Source organism: Fistularia commersonii, chromosome 5, assembly GCF_037954325.1.
Source record: "Fistularia commersonii isolate RoL2024-O1a breed Wild chromosome 5, RoL_Fcom_v1.0, whole genome shotgun sequence".
Classification (NCBI taxonomy): Eukaryota; Metazoa; Chordata; class Actinopteri; order Syngnathiformes; family Fistulariidae; genus Fistularia; species Fistularia commersonii.
In genome coordinates this window covers 12902623-12923513 of record NC_141288.1, presented here as the reverse complement: position 1 = coordinate 12923513, position 20891 = coordinate 12902623, and the positions used below count along the sequence as shown (strand labels likewise).

General features: G+C 38.7%; 1 protein-coding gene across 1 annotated transcript in view; it reads right to left on the bottom strand.

The window, feature by feature from the left end:
• Positions 1-20891, bottom strand: part of nav3 (neuron navigator 3) — a 179651-nt gene that overhangs the window by 17743 nt on the left and 141017 nt on the right. The window contains exons 13-27 of the mRNA XM_086146866.1: positions 18996-19119; positions 17706-18009; positions 16201-16933; positions 14836-14972; positions 14547-14751; positions 13749-13790; positions 11742-11899; positions 10858-11052; positions 10413-10465; positions 9812-9835; positions 7448-7471; positions 7166-7243; positions 3446-3529; positions 2150-2261; positions 1781-1905 (exon numbers count right to left, since the gene is read on the bottom strand). Of these exons, the coding sequence (XP_086002992.1) occupies positions 1781-1905; positions 2150-2261; positions 3446-3529; positions 7166-7243; positions 7448-7471; positions 9812-9835; positions 10413-10465; positions 10858-11052; positions 11742-11899; positions 13749-13790; positions 14547-14751; positions 14836-14972; positions 16201-16933; positions 17706-18009; positions 18996-19119 (2398 nt within the window). The remainder of the gene's footprint in view (positions 1-1780; positions 1906-2149; positions 2262-3445; positions 3530-7165; positions 7244-7447; positions 7472-9811; positions 9836-10412; positions 10466-10857; positions 11053-11741; positions 11900-13748; positions 13791-14546; positions 14752-14835; positions 14973-16200; positions 16934-17705; positions 18010-18995; positions 19120-20891) is intronic.

Genomic DNA, 20891 nt, shown 5'->3' with positions numbered 1-20891 from the left:
GGCAGTATTTATGCAAATGAATAATTAATTGCTGCTTAAATAAGGTACTAATATGTATTCATGAGGCCAACTTGGATTCTGGGGTGAATTCATTGAATGTGGCATGGATGCCTCAGTTAATGCTAAAGGTTTGAGTTGTTACCATGCATTTCATTTCAAGGACAGGCATTTTGCATTGCTGTGGAATCTGTAAACCAGCTGTCTGCGCTCTGGCGGAGACTGAACTTCTCATATGTCAGCTGTCTGACTCAGGGGGCTGCTGCATACAAGCCAGGGACTGAGAGCTGATGTGGCAGCATGCATCAGAAAAAGAGGGCAGAAAAAGAGGAAGCTGCTCTGGTTATAGATTTATATGTATATCAAAACATTTTTTTCAACCACAATTATCCATATCTTTGGCATTTCCACAGCCAATTGCATAATTTTATACTCGAAATTATTTTAATACTTGAAAAAGGATAGAGTTAAATTTGCCAAAACTGAGTAAAATATGAGCAACATTGTTTCAGACAAGAGGTTCAGACCTTTGTTCGAGTGTGTGGGAGATAAGTAGGCTCTTCAAAAAACACTTTGACAAGAGATTCTAAATTAGTTGAAAGTGTTTAACTTTCCCAATTCCTGCTGAGAATTTTCCAGGCTGCTCTTGTGGCTGAGCCAGCACTTTTCTAACATTTATTGCCCTTTTCATCATCAACCTCAGTATCCATAATTTCCTTCCTAATCTAATCTGCATACTGCTGTTCAGGGTGAAATTCCAAGTGCATCTTGAAAAACATCTCAACAACAATTGCAGAATGGCAGGAACCTCCTTTTAAATTTCTACTTGCTCTCAGCTAACCACCCGGAAATCTTGTTATTTTTCAGGGGCAATACAACAACTGGCTATGATGCAATTTAGATGTTGTGATCTTAATGTTAAATTACTAGAGGAATCAGAATATACTATCAAGTTTCTGCAACACAATTTGTATTCAGAAAGGGTAAAAATTTTAACATAAACTGAATGACTTTCTTTCAGCAACACATTGATAAATTGACCCCAAATAGTTCCCAAACACCCCGTCAACACACGTTAATACTAGAGTTGATGATGCAATGTTCAAAGAGATGTCTTTTGGACCTTAAAACTAAGCTGGTTGTAATAGAACATTGCATTACAAATAATACCAAATATGAATCCACTTTTTAAATATTACTGTTCAAATAATAATTGTCACATTTTGAATAATGCATACTTGTATTTTTGATCAACTGATTTCTGACAATGGACACTGTATTTACATAATGTACAACAAGTATAAGCAGGATGTCAATAGGAAAATTGATATCGGCACCTTTTCACTATCAAGTAATGTTGGCTGGAAAAATCCAGCTCTGTTCATGCTCTAAATACAACCAGTTGGTAAAATAAGTGAAGAGAATGAAACTGCAGATAATCACATTCAAATGTATGACAGTTCAGTAATTGAAAAGTTAAATGGGATCACAAGTAAACATATTATTCCTGAAATATTTGGTCAATATTTTCAGTTGACTCTCAGTTAAAAGAAGTAACTCTTCAAATTGTGTCCTCGGTGTATTGACCTAGTGCCAGGCACTGCCTGCTTTTTTAAAAGAATATTGTCTCCTGGATTAGACAATGAGTCAAAGCTTAACCAATCCTCTGAACTGATACAGTGAATGCTCATAGATATTTACTTATTTATTTTCACAAATTTTATTATTGCTTTGAATCTATTGAATAGAACTTATGTCTGGGTTATTAGGTATATCCACCTACCCAGCTCTTCTTCTTTTTTTTCTTGTCCTCAGCATCCTTGCCCAGGCTGCCCATGCTGGAGTGGCTTGCCGCACTGTTGATACTGGACATACTTTCTGATGAGTGCTGTCGTCTAATACGCAGGTCTGGAAGTAAAAGACAGAACTCTCCTTACTGCACCTATTAGATGAGACCTGAGCTCTACAGACAGTTCTAAAAGGACCACTATTTTCCTGTCTTTCATTGATACAGCACAAACTCTCATTATGATGGGCTTACATTTCTATGCCTTCACTCACCGTAAATGCAATTTGTGTAAAAACAAAACATAACAATACTAAAACATCAACAACACCAAAAGTGGTATGTGAGGACCTGGTTCTTCATTACCTTTGTGTAGGTGATCTGGGCCGTTAAGTGCCACTTGTATGGCTGTCTGAGCGTCGGTGTTTTGGGTCTTCAGCATCTCTATTGTTTCCCTCAGCTCAGCCAACTCAGATTCCTGTGAGATAGGAATTTTCATTTCAAGTGAGGATGATGCAACACAAGTAACAAAATGTCATAAGTCTTTCCTGGAAGAGACTGAGAGGTAAAAACATAAAGGAAAGTATTTTAAATAGGTCGGTGGATTTCCCCATCAAGCATCACTTGCCTCAAATAAAACAAGCCCCGCCTGCTGTTCAATAAATACTTTCAGACAGAGGGAGTCTTCTATTCTGCCTTTTCCAAAAAAACATCAAGGCCCACAGATAGGGTTTCCACTTTAATTAAATGTCTGGACTGCTTTGTCTGACAAAAGACATCCCAGCAGATCTTAGTCAGGTTTAATTTAGAGAGGATTAAAAAGCTGTTAGGACTCAAGTGTGTGTTGGAGTATGAACAGAGGGAAGGCTTCAGAATTGGATGCAATTGCACATATTGATACTGCAGCAGATCAGTCTCTCACTGCCAAGTGGGTCAAAAGATACCTATAAGCAAATATCTGAAAGTAAATGTTTTAGCAGATAAATCTGAGGTTGTGGTGTTTTATTATATATATATATATATATATTTTTTTTTTTTACATTTCCCTCTTTTTTTTACATTTGAAAAGGTCAGCCTTTGCTTGTGCAGAATTTTGTCACTGGCCTGCAACGCAAAGCTGTTTTTACTAGATCACATTCCAAGATGGCATTTTCCAGCAACAACCACTAATGCTACATGATGTATCACAGGATGGTCATAGAATATATTTACTACTTGTGCACCTCTTTTGCTGATTTTATAATAAATTGGTTGGAAAACTACTCAGAATAGTAGAATAATATGTGAAAATAGGTGACTTACAGTGATAAACATGGATTATGTAGCTATAGGCTTTCTGTACATCATTTACAGGTCAGTGGAGCGTCATAATAATTTTGAAGCTATTATTTTAAGCTAAACTTGTTTTTGCCTTGACTGAAAGCTGTGTAGGAACTGTCATGTTTGTCCTGGTTTAGACTTCTTGCTGAGTTACAAGCTGAAGCTTAAGAAGAAGTATTTTCATTAATCCACACCCACAAACATTTGCATTGTTACTTTCAACTGTTTTAATATCAAAGCTCTAATTTTTTTCCAATCCTGGCAGCCCTCTCTAATCCCATTGCACCGGAGTGGGTTTGATTATGATTTTTTTTTCCCCAAATAAGGACAAACATTGTGCACCTTTTGTTCAGCAGTCATGGTGAGACTCTGTAGGCGGCAGGTCATGTTACTGAGGCTCTTCTCAAAGGCTGCAACCAGGTGAGCCTGCAGGCACAGAAAGGAAAACACGTTCAAACACATATTTAGCTTCAGCAAAATAGCCAGTCACTGTCACGTTTAGATTGGTTCATGTGAACAAGAGGCCGCTTTATCATATCACTCAGGGTTTTTTTTTCCAGATCAGGGTGTGTAGTATATTCTGAAAATACATTTGCTCTTTAGAAAATGTAAGAATAAATGGTCTATATTTTTAATGTACTCATTTAAATTTCTATGGAAGATGGAGCTAGTAAGGAGATGGTTTGGTAGTGAGTGAAGAAAGCCCCGAAGTATTTTTTTTCCTATAAACCAAAGAGGACAAAAATAATTGTGTGGAGAGTTTGTCACCCACACACAATTTGCTGATTGTCACAATGTCCCCACCAGGAAAGTCCCACCTCCCCTCAAGTAACTGCTGTTGCTCTTCATTTCTGTCTTTTCTTTGAAAGACCACACACACACACACACACACACACACACACACACACACACACACACACACACACACACACACACGGAGGTCTTGGTGAATATTTATGATAACTGGAAGATCTGCCCTCACTGACTTTATCTGTCACCTGAAGATGTGATGGTGACATGCCAAGGGATGGCACCTGTTTAGCAGTGTCACACCATCTGCTCTGCTGTACTTGTGTTTTTTTGTATGAGTCTCCAGACACATTTTGTTCACAGGTTGTGTATAATTGTGTATAGAGAGGTCTTATCTTCATAGTTGTGCTTGCACTTGTCTAAGTCTCTGTGTTTATGTGTGCATTTCCAGCTCAAGATTACAGAGAAACTAGTTTTAAAGATCGGAAATACCAGCAGTGTTCACGAAATACATTCTTCACTTCAAAACATATAAGCAAGCATATGTATGTAATGTGTGGCTTTTCTTGTATGCTGATTTTTCTTACAGTGTTACAAATTTCAGTTAACAAACCAAAAAACAGATATTGCAGACTCAAATGTTCATATAGTAGCTCACAGTAGCTGCATCTTTCCTCTCTGTCCCAAGCTGAGTCAGCATAGGACTTGACCTTTCGAAATACCAACTGTTCCCACAAATCTTTCCAACTTAGCATCTCTGTCCAACTCCACCTGTGAATTCCAACCTTATCCTGCCCTGGCCACCTGTCCGGCATGAAGAAGCCACTGAACAGACTCTGACATGCCTTGTTGATGAACCATCGGTCTTGCTCTGGGGACTTTGCCCTCGTGTCTAAGACTGTCACCTGAACCTGGGTCTTCTCTAGACTAGTCGTAATATTGGAATCAGGGGTAGAGGTTGTCTGTGGGCCATGGAAATGAAGCTGTGGTGCTGTGGTTCAGGAGGTTAGAGGGGTCATCTTGGAACCAAATGTTCTTGGTTTGATTCTTGAGTGCCTCCAAATAGTTAAAAGTGCTGTTGAGCAAGATTCTTAACCCCTAACTGTTTCCCAGGTGCTGTTCAGTGGCTTTACAGTGCTCATGGGTTTCCCATGATGGGTTAAATGCAAAGGATAAACAACTTCCTGTAAGGGATTAACAAGCATTCAAAAAAGAAAAAAATTAAATAGTGTACCATCATACATGGTGCCTTAAAAGAGGGCTGATGTTGAACATCAATGGGAAAGGGTCATTTTGAAAAGGGAGAAGGACATTTGAGTGAATTCTTAACTTTACGTACTGTGACAATTATATAAATGTATTAATAAGTCTTGTCCATGTATAAATGTCTTGAGCTATAAATTTCTTGGGCTCTATTATGGCTGTGCAATTGCATGTATATCTGAAAACATGACTATAAGATGATCATAAAAGGGTCTTCAACAGGGCCAAGTGAGTATCTTTGATTCGTGGGTGGAGAGCGTGCAACGGGCTGCTGAGGCTGACATTTCCACAGCCATGCCCCCCAATGGGAGGATAAGATGGGATTATCACACCAACAACCCACCGTGCTGTCATGTAGATACAGTGTGATGTAGCTCCAACACAGGCAGAAATCCCAAGGCTTTACCCACAGATGGGGAACTTTAAAACACCAAGGGGATTTTTTTGTGCAGGGGTTTATATATGGCATGGAAAATTAAAACCAAAACAATTTAATTTCTACTGTGATACTCAGTGATCCTCGAGAAAACAATTGATAATGAATATTAGATACATATGATGTACATGATTTATTTATAAAAAAAGGGCTACATAACCAATGCAAATTTAAAGAAATTTATACTAATTAAATTATTAACAGATGGTAAAATTGAATGACTCCCTGCATTTCAGAGTTTGGGGTACAATCTCTGGACTGCCCACAGCTTATGAGTGACTTTGATTCTGGTAGAGATTAAAATAAAATTAAAAACAAGACATTTGATTGCTAAATTATATTATTGTGATACTGCTATTACTTTAATCACAAACCTGGCAAGGACGGTGAAATATGAAGTTGAGGATCCTTACCTTGCCATGCTATCTTTGTGGTTTTAGAAAAAATAATACAAAAATGCAAGGTCCAATGAAATAAATTAACAAGTTTTTTAGGAATACATCTAGCAGTAGAGGATAGCTCATCTGTATATTCATCTGAATTCTGCCTTTAAAGGATCACATATAGCTGGGAGGCTAAAACCACAGTATGGTCAACCTTTTTTGTTGCTATTTACAGATAGAGACAACAAGGCTCTACTTTGGCTCCCTTACTGGTACTAAAGTGGGTGGTTGACATTTGTTTATTGAATTACTACCTATCCAGGGACTACAGATGGATATAAATGTTATGGCTAATTCTGGAACATTTTCAGGGATGTTATTAATACACACCTGTGTCAGGGGTAAGGTTAAAGTCAAGCAACAGTTTTCTGAGTATGGCTCAGTTGAAATGCTCAGGAGGCCAATTCTGAAATGATTATGTATTCATCAATCCTCATACACAGAAGTGCTGTTCAGTATTTTTGCTGTAATGTAACAAAACTATATGCAATTAATTATAATGCATTTTACAAAGCTAAAAAGAAACAAAGCTTTTGACTGTCCCCTGCTCATCCAGTAAGTTATGTCTGCCTATATATATATTTAGTTTGATTTCATACAGTTTCAGTTTTGCAAAGACTGTCTGCTTCCACGCTTGATCAGGCACTTGACATTGAAGGTGAGACAGTGTGGTAGGGGAGGTCTGAACCAGAACAGATCTGGAATATTGTCGATCTCTCTGTATCTCAGCTCGAAGACAGCTTCGTCTGGGGGGTTGGAGGTCTTCGTATCGCTCCCTATTTTCATCCATGCATGACGCACTTCGGTCTGGATTCATTTATCCTCATCTCCCTGTTCTTTGTCCTTGCCTGTGTGTCCATGCAATGCTCTCCGCTTGAATTAATTTGGAACCTATTCTGGTGAAAACTGTACCGCTGAGAAAGCAACACATAGATTATTATGTCTATGCGCCAGACACAAAAATACAGACACACACCACAAAAATCAAAGAAGCAAGCAATCAATTGAAGGCATAAAGAATCACATACAAAATCCTCAAAAAAGAAATGAATTTGGTGGAAAGATTACCATTGCTTTCAGAACTTCAACAGGCAATGCTTCCTATAAAACATTTGCAACAGCAGGTTAACAAACAAATGACCCGACAGGTTTGAAGAGCAAAAAACTTACATTGGCAGCCAGTTGAGACGTAAGTGTAGCCACTTTCTCTTGAGAGGCATCCAACTCCCGACGCAACTTCCTGATTTGCTGATTTGGGTAAAAAGTGCAAATGTTAATGCATAATTCAGTCTTCTGTGAAAATAAAAAAAGAACGTAAAGTATAAAAATTTTAAAGAAGTTTTAAAATTGCAACTCTAATTTTGATAGCTTTGATGTAAAAACTGTGCTGATACATAGTATTACTGTTGAAACAACTGGGGTGAAGTGTGAACATAAAGTGAGGGGGATTACCGTGGAATTTTGGACTGTTTGGCCCTTGATTGAAAAGAGAAGAGTAAAAATTAACACTATGTTGCATGCCTCCATCAAACAGGATGAGGCTGGAGAAACAAGGGTTATTACAAGAAATGGCAATACTTCTCGCAAGGTTAGACGCGCAAAGCAAAAGGGGTAAGTATTCCTGCCCTGGGTCAAATAGTATTTGCAAATACCTGATTTCTTTCATATGAAGCAAGAGACAACTCAATTTGCAAAATGTGGTGACACAGAAAAGAATTGCGGATAAGAACATGAAAATCTATGGTTTCTTTACACTAATAATAATAAAGCTGAGCTTCAAATACCTACAAATATCTGACTTGTTTAGAAGTAAACGGTGTATTCTGATATTGACTTAAACCCTTTTATCAAAGATTACCGAAGCAGAGATCGTAATCCTGTATGATAGGTTGGGTGATTATTTTGATAAAGCTAGTAAAAACAAGGGATTGGGATAGAGCTGATTTTACCCATAATAGTAATAAAAGACAAAAAACAAGAAATCCAAATTATTTTGATTTTTAAAATCTGTTGATTTCCCCCAATAATTTTTGTAATAACTTTTCCCAATTTTTTAATTTTGTATACTTCACATCGAATTGCTCAAATAATTGGCAAGAAATAAAAATATTGCAGATTTCTTCAAAATTTGTACTTGAAAATAAATAAAGACAAAAAAAAACCCCAAATAAACAAAAATGCATTATAAAAGCTGAAATGATCACAAATACTTTTGGCATGATTTTCACAAATTTCAGGTCTTGAAAAGTTTTATAACTTCCCCCTTATCTTATGTAATATTAGAACATCTAATTGAAAATACATTCTCACTGATACTGACCACGTGACAGGGTATAATAAACTCATTCTCATTCATCATTCTACCTGCAACCATTTTCCAGCTCAGTGGCAGAATTAAGTAGTATCTATCTATCTATCTATCTATCTATCTATCTATCTATCTATCTATCTATCTATCTATCTATCTATCTATCTATCTACCTACCTACCTACCTACCTACCTACCTACCTACCTACCTACCTACCTACCTACCTACCTATCTACCTACCTACCTACCTATCTATCTATATATATATATATAAAAAAACCTTCAAACAAATGCCTAAAATGAACCGATTATTGTTGAAAAAATCTGTGAAAAAAAGTGTACTTAGTTATAAAACACATTACATCTTAAACTACACACATATCTATCTATCTTATATATATAGACTTAGCTGACTCAAGAGTCGAGTCATGTGTAGGCTGCCTGTCAGGATATCTATATTTGTGGCTCATCTCAATATTCTAAACATTTTTTTAATGCTGCTATTTACAACCTTCTCCTTTTCATGCTAAAAAAATATCACACGTGTCACTTAGAAGGTTCATGACCAGATTGTTTGAGTTACTAAATAGTAATTGTCATTGGAAAGGATAAATATAGACTCCTGCTGGTAAAGGTTAAAAGAAATATTACAATGTATTTGCCATTACTGTTTGATCTCAATTTGAATATCTTAGAGAATAAAGCACAGGTAATATCGAGAAAGACAGAAATAACTGAAACCCAAATCTGAAAATTAAAAACATAACTAGAAAATTAAAACAGGAAAAAAACAAAACAATATGACAAGAAAAAACTAAACAAAAAAAAAAAAAGAAAAATGAAGACAAACATAAGCCAGTCAAACCCTAAGACATGCATTTTGTTTGTGTAATGTGAGCTTTGTAATGACAAAATTATGTAGTTTATGGAATACAGTAAGGATGTGTGGTTATTTATGATTTAGGTGAAAAAATGCAAGAGACAAATGCAAGAGAAAAATGCAACATAGGGTTAAATGTCTCATTTGTACAACTTTGCATTTCATTTTGTGTGTGTTTGTGCATGCCTATGTGTGTGTGTAGGCTTGTTTTTCTCAAATGATTATCTACAGGAGTAGAATCAACAAGTAGTTCTGAATTAAGCCATTGAAAAATCATTGCTATATGTTAACATGAATGTCAGGGAAACTTATTATAACACAAACACAGAATGAGACACAAAATTGTGGTAGCAGTCAATCAAAGGTGGCAAAGCATGCATGTAAACCAGGAGTTGTTGGACTGAATTCACCCAAAAACAATAAAACAAAAATCAAAACAAAAACATGGCAAGTCAGATTTCATACACAAAAATATGTTATTTGACATAGTCATGGGCAGTGCATGTAAACCCAACCAACTGCCATGTAGCTTCAGGGTGCAAATATCTTAGTGTATGAATGTGAAGCAGGAAGATAAAAAAAGGAGCAGACATGCAATCAAAGAGACATGAGGGCATTCTACCTTACCTCTGAATGTGCTTTCTCCTCAGTCTGTAAAAACAAAAGTACACATTACTTAACGTGTGATTATTGATGTTGATTTGAGAACAAAATATGAGAAGCAATAGATGGCAAAAATAAGGGATTTAATTGTCGACACACACCAGGAACACATGGGGAAATTTTTAATTACATTGCTATTTAAGTGACAAAAATATCACAAGCACTTGAGAGGATAAAATCGGAGAGACAAAAAATAGCAAATGGCTCCTGGCATCTAGGGAAGACACAAATTATCGGCTTGAGGGGAAACTTTGTACACAAAACTATCCCCATCACTCATCTGTGCATGTTCCTCGGCAACAAGCAAGTGAAATTGGAAAACGACCGAGCTGGGCAGCAATTGATATCCTGCTCTAAAACTAATCTGCTGCCTCACTGATCATGTTGACTGGAGATCTAGCTGTGTCATTAGAAACCTCATTCTGCTCCAGCTTCTTAGTTGGAAAAATTCCATTGGAGGCAAGCAACATCTGCAGCATTCAGCAAAATTTGTTCCTTACTGTTTTATAGCTATAAAACATTAACTGTCATAATCTGAGAATAGATAAGAGAAAATGGAACTTACCGCAGAGTAAAGAGAAGATGTACTGGAGACCAGAGACAGTGAGGAGCCATGGACTGTGAGCATTGAGAGAATACTGAATGATTAACAACAGATCACGGAATATATGTGACCAACACTAGTCATTTATTTTTCAATTTAGGCTTTGGTATCAATGCGATCAAAATTACGTAAACTGTGAAAAGCTTAAAAGGACCATCGTTTGCTAGTTCAACAGTGACTTCTACACAAATGTCATAACATCCCATTTAAAACACCACATAAAAAGAGCAAAGCATCAGCCAACTGACACACAGGGAGCTCATTAAATCTGGTATTTACGTAAGTAGTCAATGAATGATGGGACTTAGCTGTAGTCAGTGTGTTGCATTACTTCTGTGGTCTTCTTTTGAGAGAGAAAAACATGTTTTTTATTATCTTTTTTTCTAGATACTTATGGGGGGCCTACCTTCATCAGTACTGTCCCTGAAGGAACCAGAGCGACTGATAGCCCTTGGGCGATCCTCCAGGGAGGTTGCGCTGCCACCCAGTGGGTGACCCTCTCCATACAGGTCAAAAGAGTCCTGGGCAGGGATGCTGTTAGAGCGACTCATGCTGCTGCTGCCTGGTTGCAGGTTATACTGGCTGATGTTGGTTGGGCTCACTGCACAGATATTACAATGGGCACAGGTCCATATCATTTAAAATGGAATATTTTTATAATATCAGAGGCAGAAAAGTGAAAGAGACGTCTTTTTGTCTGCTATATTTAAAGTAATGCCTTTGAGACTTGACATCTTTCCTCGGTTGGATAGGCTTTGGATTATTCGACTGAAATTTGGGACATAGTATGTTTGCTCGGCTTAAATTTCTCTAATATTTCCATACAGTCTTTCTGAAATCCATGTTAAAAGTTGTACTTCAGAGAGATTACAGGCCAAGAGAACTTTGGTAAACAGGAGATTGTGGAGGTGGAGGTTCTTGTAAGTAGAAGTGGGACTGGTGACTTGAATACATAGAAAAGAAAAACACGCACATTCGCCGCCAAATTTGGGATGGGTGCTGGATCAAAAAAAAAAAAAAATTGACTTAGCTGAGTTTTGAAAAAGTCCACACGCCAAAGATGCTCCAAAAAGAACTGATGATTTATTTACATGTAGAACAAAAACGAATTCTGGGATGCATGCGAGAATAAGCGCGCATGCATGTGAGGTGTGCAGATTTTTTCAAAACTCTAATGACTTGAATACATACACAACCCTGTATGAAAATGAGACACAAGTGTTTTACATGAAAACAACCAGATCCACAGTCTTGGATGCAATAAATTGTGTAGCGGGTTTACAGACTTACAAAGGTTGGAGTAGTGGTATTTTCCAGTGCTGGTGCAGGAGGCTCCAGGGGGGGACAGTGGGGACTGGCTCCCAGTGTCCTGAAGCCCCCCAGTTGAATGGGACCTCAACCACTCCTTTCCTTCTTCATGGGATGTTTGTCGGGAGGATGGAGGATACCTGAAATCCCCAAATACGACGATAACTTTAAGAAATGTGTTGAAAACAGTGCAACGCAGTAGTTATTGAATGAGTGCGGAGATTTGCAGCCAGGAGAAAAACAATTAAGCTTACAGTGAAATTGCATTGAGCCACGACATGCAAAACTTGACATGCATGGGTCTTCACACATTCAGTCGCTTATATGCACACACTGCTCTGGGTTAAAACTGCCAACACATTGCTCATCATCTCTTCTCTCCCCAGTTCCAGTGTGGCTCGGCAGCAGAAGGCTCCCTTATCACATTTGTGACAATCGGCCATATTTAATCCCCAGAGGAGGATAATTGAGTTTACTCTCATCCCTTTTCATGACTGTCTTCCCTCCAGTGCCCCAATTACTACACTTGTCACATATGACCTCACTCTGGACTTGATATTCTCTGATTTAGGGAACAGGTGTATTGATGAGAATTGAAAAGGACCAGCTGAAAGATCTCAAGGATTGTTTTTAACTGAGATATCTTACTGCTTAGGCAGACTCAGCATGTTTGTTTGTTTGATCAGAGAGTGTAATTATAAGTCTAAGCTCCTTTTCTAGAAAGTTGGATTTGACAAACATTATGCTGGTGGGTTTGAAATTTAAACAGATGTGCATAAATTTGCATTCAGTGAATTCTGAAGTCAGCACAAACAGTCATGAACAACCAGTATAATAAGGGGTAAAACTCTTCTCCGCTTTTCAAATTAGAAAAGAGTCACTCCTTTTGCTATACAAATTAAAAAGATTGGTGTAGAACCAACATCTAACCCTTGTCAAAATCTTTTTGTGGCAACTGGACTTGATTTTCTTCCCTTGAACACATTTCCCTTCTCATCTGATAAGCATCTTCACTTCTGATCTGACTTCAATTGAAGAAGCCTCTCAGATGAGAGGTGAAAGGTCTTCAAGGGAAGAAATACAGGTCCAGTTGCCATGAGAGGAAGATTTTGACAAGAATTAACCATGACGTGGATGACTGAGAACATCCACAGACAACATCCAACCCCTCCACTTCGCACAGTACTGTATAACTGGCTTGAGAGGTGATTCCCTACAGAGGTTGAATGGTATTTCCGGCTCTCCTTTTAATCTTCTCTGCTTCAGCTAAGGAAGGGGAAACACTGTGCAGTGCACCACACTATGAGATGAAATGAGATGTATTGAAAAATGATATTATAATGACATTTTTTTGCCTGCCCTCTTGACAAAACCTGTTCGCTGCCTTGCTCCATGCCACTTCTCATTTCTTCCGGAGAGACTAACTGAAGCTGAGCGCCCCCCCTTCCAAAAAAAGTCTTAGAAGGTTACAAACATTTAAAGGTATAGTTAAAGACCAACACATTTTCCAAGTTTCTCATAGTGCATATGACAACCTTGACAGGAGCATCCACACAGAACTGGAATCATGAATTCCCGCCCTATCATATGAGCCTACATTTATACTGCTCCTGATAGTTCATATTTGTAGACAGAAGTGATTCTAGACACAGGGTCCAACATCACATTCTCTTATTACATTTGAGAGGTGAGGTCAAAAGAGACTAATAAATGCGTCCCTTTATAATTTTTCCTGTATATTTTATCTGATATGTCTTACAGGTATAACCGAGAGGGGTCCATATCTCATCCGATTTGAGCAGTATTATGAGACTGAACTGAATTACTGCAGGGGGAATGCTGAATATAATAGGCATAAAATCTGAAGAAGTAAACCATGCGATACAACCATGAACAAACAGTGGAAAGGTTAAAGATTATCCTCATGCAGGTGTATACAATAATTATGGTCTATATGAATTAATAAAGATCAGGCTACAGTTGATGTACCTCAGTCTCTTTTTTGGAAGCGTGTTTCTGTCAAGGGGCATGCTGTTAAGACACAGAGGATGAGTGAATTAAACGAATACCATAAAACCTTTGTTTTTGCGTTGCATGAGAAAATGGCTTTCTTCACATGTAACATACTTGTCAATTGACGCACTTACATGTTCTGTATGCGGACAGACATTAAGACACAAAACACTAAAGACATTAACAAATGCATCATGGTATTGGACACAAACTCAGGAAATATCTAAATCAATTGTTTCATTTTGAGAGTTTTCTACCAAAGTAAGGGGGTGATAGATAGTTGCCCTGTTCATATTTTGCTCTGGAGTGGTTTGTATGCCTAACAGTGGGCACTTGAATAAGGAATTCTAATGAAGTCTTCAATGACCTGAATTTGTTGTGATATTTATTTCTGGCACAGCATGGGCCCTAAAACTGTTATCTGATCCTCACTCACTGCTGTGAAGACAGTAGCCGTATGGTTTTTTAGCCATTAAAAAAATAAGATATTGGAAAATGCTGATTGCTTTTCAAAAAGTTCCATTATATAACTACAGATAGCAAAACAAATCATATTATGTTTATTAATGTATATCCTAATAATAATGCTTGACCCATGCCATGAAAAAAAAAAACTTCAGTGAAGCTGTATGGTGGATGATCTGTTATTATTATAATGTTATTTCAGACCACTCAGCCATCATTGCATATCTGAGAAAGATGCCTATTATTTGTCTGTGTTCTCAAATGAAACAATGAATACGATTTGGCCAAATCGTATTCCCTGTTACTCACCCCTCAGACAGGGTGGACTTGACACTGCCAGTTCGTGTAACCTTGGGCCCATGGTGGCCCAGTGGCAGGTCAATGGACTCAGAGCTTGTGTGCAGACTTGTCATGCTCTGGCAGCTCAGTGTGTCCTTGCTGCCAGCTGAGGAGCTACAGGCAGGCCAGGGCCGAGCGTTGGAAGGCAGGGAGAGGCCAGAGGCTGGGCTGGAGGCTGGGGAATCAGTACACAGGTCTGGCGTTTTCACATACAGTGGGCTGCTGCCACCGCTCAGTCCTCCAGCGCTACCCAGACTACCTGTGCCAGAGGAGGGTGAGTCCAGACTGGCCTGCCTCGTCAGCGTGCCGTGGGGGCTGCCCAGTATTGAGGGGCACTTGCCAGAGTCAGGCGTGCCCGGAGAGCTGGCCTTGCTGCTGGCTTTGGCGCCAAACAATCTGAGGGTAGAGAGGTGGGTGCAATCATTCAGAAATGCTCAAAGGGCAAGTACTGAGCATCTGCAGTATTATATTTGACAAATTGTTTACTTTTGCAGGGAAAAGGTCGGTAACATGGCAATTATCTTAAAGGCCTCCTTTACATTATATCTGAGACAATAATTTTATTGGGTAACGACATCACAAACTAAATGTTCTGTTGAAACAGCTTCTATAAACACCAATTTTCAAAGAACACTTTGCCATTCCTTTGTCTGAAAAATAAGATGAGTGAAATCTAATTTTATCTGTGAGTTTGGCAATTGACATGTAAGTGCCTGTCTCAATAACTGTTGTAATCTATCAATCTGATGATGATTTTAAATACACCAATCTATCAGGCCACTCTTTGCCTCCCACATGTGTGCAGACAGGCTGTAACTGAAGTGTGCCTTTCTCACAATGACACTACACCCTAACAAAAAATAATAGGTGAGTGTTTCTTAGAAAAAAAATGCTTTCGAAAACAAGCTGATATAGTGTCAGCTTGGTAGATCAGATGGAACATAGCCTGCTGATTACATGAATTTACCGAGCCACTGATTGGCATGCTTTTAAATTCTCGTCTCTGGTCTTTTCTAATAAATCCCCTTGAGATGGCCGTGCCTGAACTGAAAATCCTGTAAAAAAAAAGAACTTTATCTTCAAGGACAAGGTACTGAATATTTTGCTTGAGGTGGCATCGAATGCAGCAGGGCAACCATTGTCCGTGCAGCTGAGCGATGGAACTTAAAGTACCCTATGAAAGTCCTAAAATATATGATACTCTGGGACCCAGTGAGAGACGTACATACTCGTCAATAGAAATATCAGATGCGTAACAAACATTTTTTTTGCAATTGTAGGTCTTTACCACTATGCATCATGTCCAAAATTCACAACCTGGTACAGGAACACCCTACATCAGGAAAACTTTGCCAGTGCATAAACATCTGTTCATCAGCCTGGATATTAATTGAAAATATTACTCTGGAAAATATAAAGCACATCGGATAAGTAATTTAAAATCCAAGCTAAACTCCCAATTACAGCTTAGGCTTCTTTGCTGCACGAGGACAAGCATCACCATCATTGAAATTTGAAAAATCCGAATGGACTGAATAACATGAAATGCTTGATTAAAGTGGAAACATGCATGATGAGGCACACAGACAGGATGAAAGTAGTGAGCATGATGTGTGTTTCTGACCTCCGAAAGGTAGGAGAGGCAATATCTGGGTACTTGGAACCTGGCTGCCGGAGGCCTGACTGGCCTGTTGAGCTTGAAGTAGGGCTGGACTTGGGAGAAGTGGATAGCCCTGCCGCTGAGTCCTGGTCTGTCACCGTCACTTTCTCTTTGTCCGTCTGGTTGATGTTGATGGGACTTGAACGGTCTGTACCCACTTTTCCTGCATCCCTGCGTTTGGCCCCGGCTTGTGTCGCTGCTCCACCACTAAGAGACTTGCCGCTAACATTGGAGTCGATGCTGCTGGAGCTAGAGCGGTGCCCGCTGCGTCCTGCCGCCACTCCACTCGAAGATTTGGCTGGTCGTGGTAGAGAACGATACTGTAGGGGAACTTTGGAGCCGCCACAACCAAGCAGAATTCCATCATCCTGAGGTTGTGAGCCATCCAGGCTAGTCTTGCGAACACCACTGATGCCTGTTCCTTTGCCAAGGGCAGCTGAGGATTTGGGTGCCTTACCAAGGGTGGCTGAGCCGCTGGTTAGTGTAGCACCACTGGATGTGATTAAGGTCCCAGGGGGACCAGGAATCTTCTTATAACCGAAAGAACCTGTAACTGGTGGGCGCCCAATGCCAGAGGGTGGTTTCTTGCCTTCATCACCGCTACTCTTTCCAGCATCTGAGGGTGAGCGCTGAATAGTAGCTGAACTTTTGGAGGTTGCTTTGCCCTTTTCAGAGGCCTTAGCATCATCTGTTTTGCCTATAAATTTGCATGAAAATGCATTAGGAAAAATAAAGAAAAAGTGAAATCAGATTCTTGGCAAAACATTTGAGGCAATATTCAGAAAACCTTGATTACTGTAGTGCAAATTCTGGCAAACAGCCGGAAGTCTATCACAATTCAGCAAAAGTAAAATCAATCTTCCCTGCAACAGCAATGGCAAAATTGTTGACTGGACTGAAAACTCAAGAGCAACTGCAAAGTCTTGTGGTGTATCAATATATCAATCGCCAACGTTTTTTTTGTTTGTTCTTTTGGCACAGCCATTAATTCGTACACTGACTCTGACTCTAGGGGTTGTTTGGAAAATGAATGTCTTTATTACTGTATTTTTTGAATGTGCAAATGATTTACTTGCTCTATCTACATTCTAAATAAAGAGAAGTCAGTGCCCCTGTGGTTGACTACACTTGTGTTAGATTACATGTAACATGTTACATGGCTCTCTCAATAACTGCAAGGTGAGTGTTGTGTCAAACCCTTCTTGAGTTAATGAATAATATATGTGTTGCGGCTATTAGGATATTTTTATCTTCAATGAGATTTCCATCAATCCCACAAAACGGGTGCACCATTCAGTGTCTATTCTTACTAATCCAATTCCGAATTTGTTAATTTTAAAGCAAATTAGTGGTAAATACAGGACATATTTACCAATAGACAGAGTGGCAGATGACATTACACAGTTCACATCAGAATAAGGATGTTTTATGCTTTGTCAATACTTTAGCTGACTGTTTTCATGTCTTACCAGGTGTCTTGAGAGTTGCACTTGTACCCTTAGTCCTGGGTGGTGTGATACCCACTTGGGCTGTCATACCCCTCCTCAATGAACCAGTTTGGGAAATCTGGGCTAATGTTGTTGCCTTTTGACCAGCATCCTCATACTGGCCCTGAGCTTGAGTAGAAGATGAGGAAGGCTTCCAACGGGAAGAACCGCTGCTGGGGTCCATGCTTGTATCTAGCTCTTCCTCCACCTTTTTCAGGTCCTCTGCTCCAGCCCAGCTGCTGCTCACTTCCTGCTCAGCATGCTTGGATTTGCTACCTCTCTGGGACTAGATTTGTTTCAGGGGTGGGTGTCAAAGGAAACACACAGATAAATAGACAGCTCTCTAAAATAAGACAGTGACGAAGTCCTGTTTCTGAATATGCCCGGCCAGGCTCGACTCTTAAATCCTGCATTTCCCTAAATGCACCAGAGAGGGAGCTTTTTTGATTATTTTCTTATTACTGATAATCCAGTAAACAAAAGCCAAAATCATGAAGAACTGAATGGATAACTTACTTGAACTGGATAACCCTTTTAAGGCAAGTTTATCTGAATTACTTAAAAATCATACTGAACCAGACCTTCCTTCTGTGTTGGTAGGAAGGTATTTTCAGAATAGTTAATCACCTGCAACCAGTACATAGAAATAAATCTATGGACAAAGAGAGCAGTGAGAGGTATGTCTGTGTGTGAAATTAGTTATTTTTGGACAGACCAGAGCTGTTCTTTTAACATAAAATCATGGCCACAGAAATGTCGACAGGCAGGGCAGTGATAATTAGCCCACCTTGACAGATGGTCAGTCTCTCTAGCAACACCAGTGTCTCTTAAGATCCCAGTCTGTTGAGTATTTCATAAGGATCCAAATGTACTTGGCAGAATACAGCAATATTCTCTTAGGAGAGAGGAGCAATGGCCTTCAGCCTGTTTCTAAATTGCTCAGCTGGTACACAGACTGACTCAACACTCTTTTTGCTCAGCATTTGATGAAGAATAGATCTGATGTTATTGACAACAATGAAACATCCTCTGATGTTTATTTATAATGTTTTAACACATTCTCTATATTTATGTCTTATAAATCTAAATGACCAGATTACTTTTTTTGCTGCTTATTGTAAGGGAAACTTATTTAGACCTACTGTACTTATCACATTTGGGATTACATTTAGCAATTTTCTGATAAAGTATGAAATTACAGAACTCCTCAGCAAGCCAGGCAATTTATGGCCCAAATCATTGTGGACATAGATTTGCATTTCGTTTCCTCACCTGTGCTGCTCTATTTTTGCGGGATGAGCTGACAGATGAGTAAGCAGGTGTGTTCAGATCATCGGTGCTGATGTTGTCCAAGGTGTCACTCAGGCCACTACTTACTGAACTGCTGTCATCCCAGCTATAGGAACAGATAAAGAAGAGTATAAGTAATGATATGGCAATGATAAGTCATACATTGAGTTTTAATATATCTTTTAATAGTAGATGACAGCAGATGTAGCTGCAGTACTTATAATAGTAACAGAGCAGTGTATGTTTTGTGGGTGAGCTTTTAACAAACTGTATTTTTTTTATCTGCCATCACTATCTTTTATCTCGGAAGTAGTATGAACTATTTAAACCCCTTCAAACTGCAGCAATAAATCATGGAACAGAGTTTAATTAATTAAATGCCTAATTATCAGCCACACTAACAGACTTGATGTGGCACAAATGCCTAGGAACATTGCATATCTGTGTACCTTTTTCGGTGTCATAGACCCAATTAATTTGAGTACCAGTGCTTGATTTCTGGTTTGAAAACAACACAAAACAAAAAACCAAGGAAATTATGTTGAATTTTTCATAACTCATACAAATAATAGCTCCTTGAAAGAATAAGTGGTAAAGAGAAAATGATCTTCAATAAAGCAGCTATGACTGTAGAGGGCTGACAGTCAACATGAGTAATGAGATTGTATGGATCAGACAGTAATTTCAAAGCAGTCTTTAATGACAACAGAATTAAGACTCATGCATGGTATTTCTGTAATGTGTGAACTAATTTTCTGCCATCGGCCATGATAAATCACCTTTAATAACAATACAAGCCCTTTCACTGTCTCCCATCCCCCATGTCTATTGATGCAGAGCCTTTCTGTACAGACTGGTTTCCATGCCAACATGACAAGTCTCTTTTGGATGACTGACACCCTGGATGATAGTTCCTGAATATGTTATATTTTCACTACGGACCGCATACTTTGTTGTTGATTGTCAGCTGAATTAAACAAAACCGAATATTTTATGACACTGAATGGACAGGTGATGGAAGAACCAAGAATCGGTCTGTTTCTAAGAACTGCATACCAATGGGCAGATTCCAGATTTGTTCACATTTTAAAACTGTGAGACAGTTTTTTGACCATTTCAAATGAAATATTGTATTCACATATTTTCGACCATGTTTGAAGAGTAATATAAATTAATGAGTGTTTTTACATCGCAACACGCTTTGAAAGTTTTGGTGGCAAATGAAAGGATATTTATACTGTAGAGAACTAATTTATCTACAGATCCAAACTCTGTAGTAAGACTTGCATCAGATGTGAACTTTCAGTCTGAATGGTCTTCAACAGATCCTGCACTCAAAATAACAAAGAAATGAAAACAACTTCCTAAAGCTAATTACACTTTTCGACAAGTCAATTCCGCCTTGCAATCTATAATTCATCAGAGACAAGGATGAAACCCGAAGGCAGGCTGAAAATGACAGAATAGTGAGTCACTTGAAAAGGCTTACAAAGAAGGAAGGAGGGAAATGTGGACAAGCCGGAGATGTGTTGACAAGTAGCTGTCCGACGAAGATAATGTCCATGTTCATTTTCTTATGTTTATTTAGAAAATATTAAAATGTTGAGCACGTAGGGGGGCATGTAGGGGGCATTCAATAAGAGTAGTTCCTCCTTTACATAAACCCGGCTTGAATAGTTATCAAAATGTTGCTTATTAAAATGTTGCTTAAGCACATGCTTACTTTTCATATTAAATTTGAATGTTACTGCAGTGCTGTAAAGATGGATAACACATCAATGCCGATTCACTTGAGACATGAAATTAATATCATGACATGGAGGGAGAAATACAGTAACTAGGCTGTCGAGCGTTGCATGATCACACAGATGTGATCAT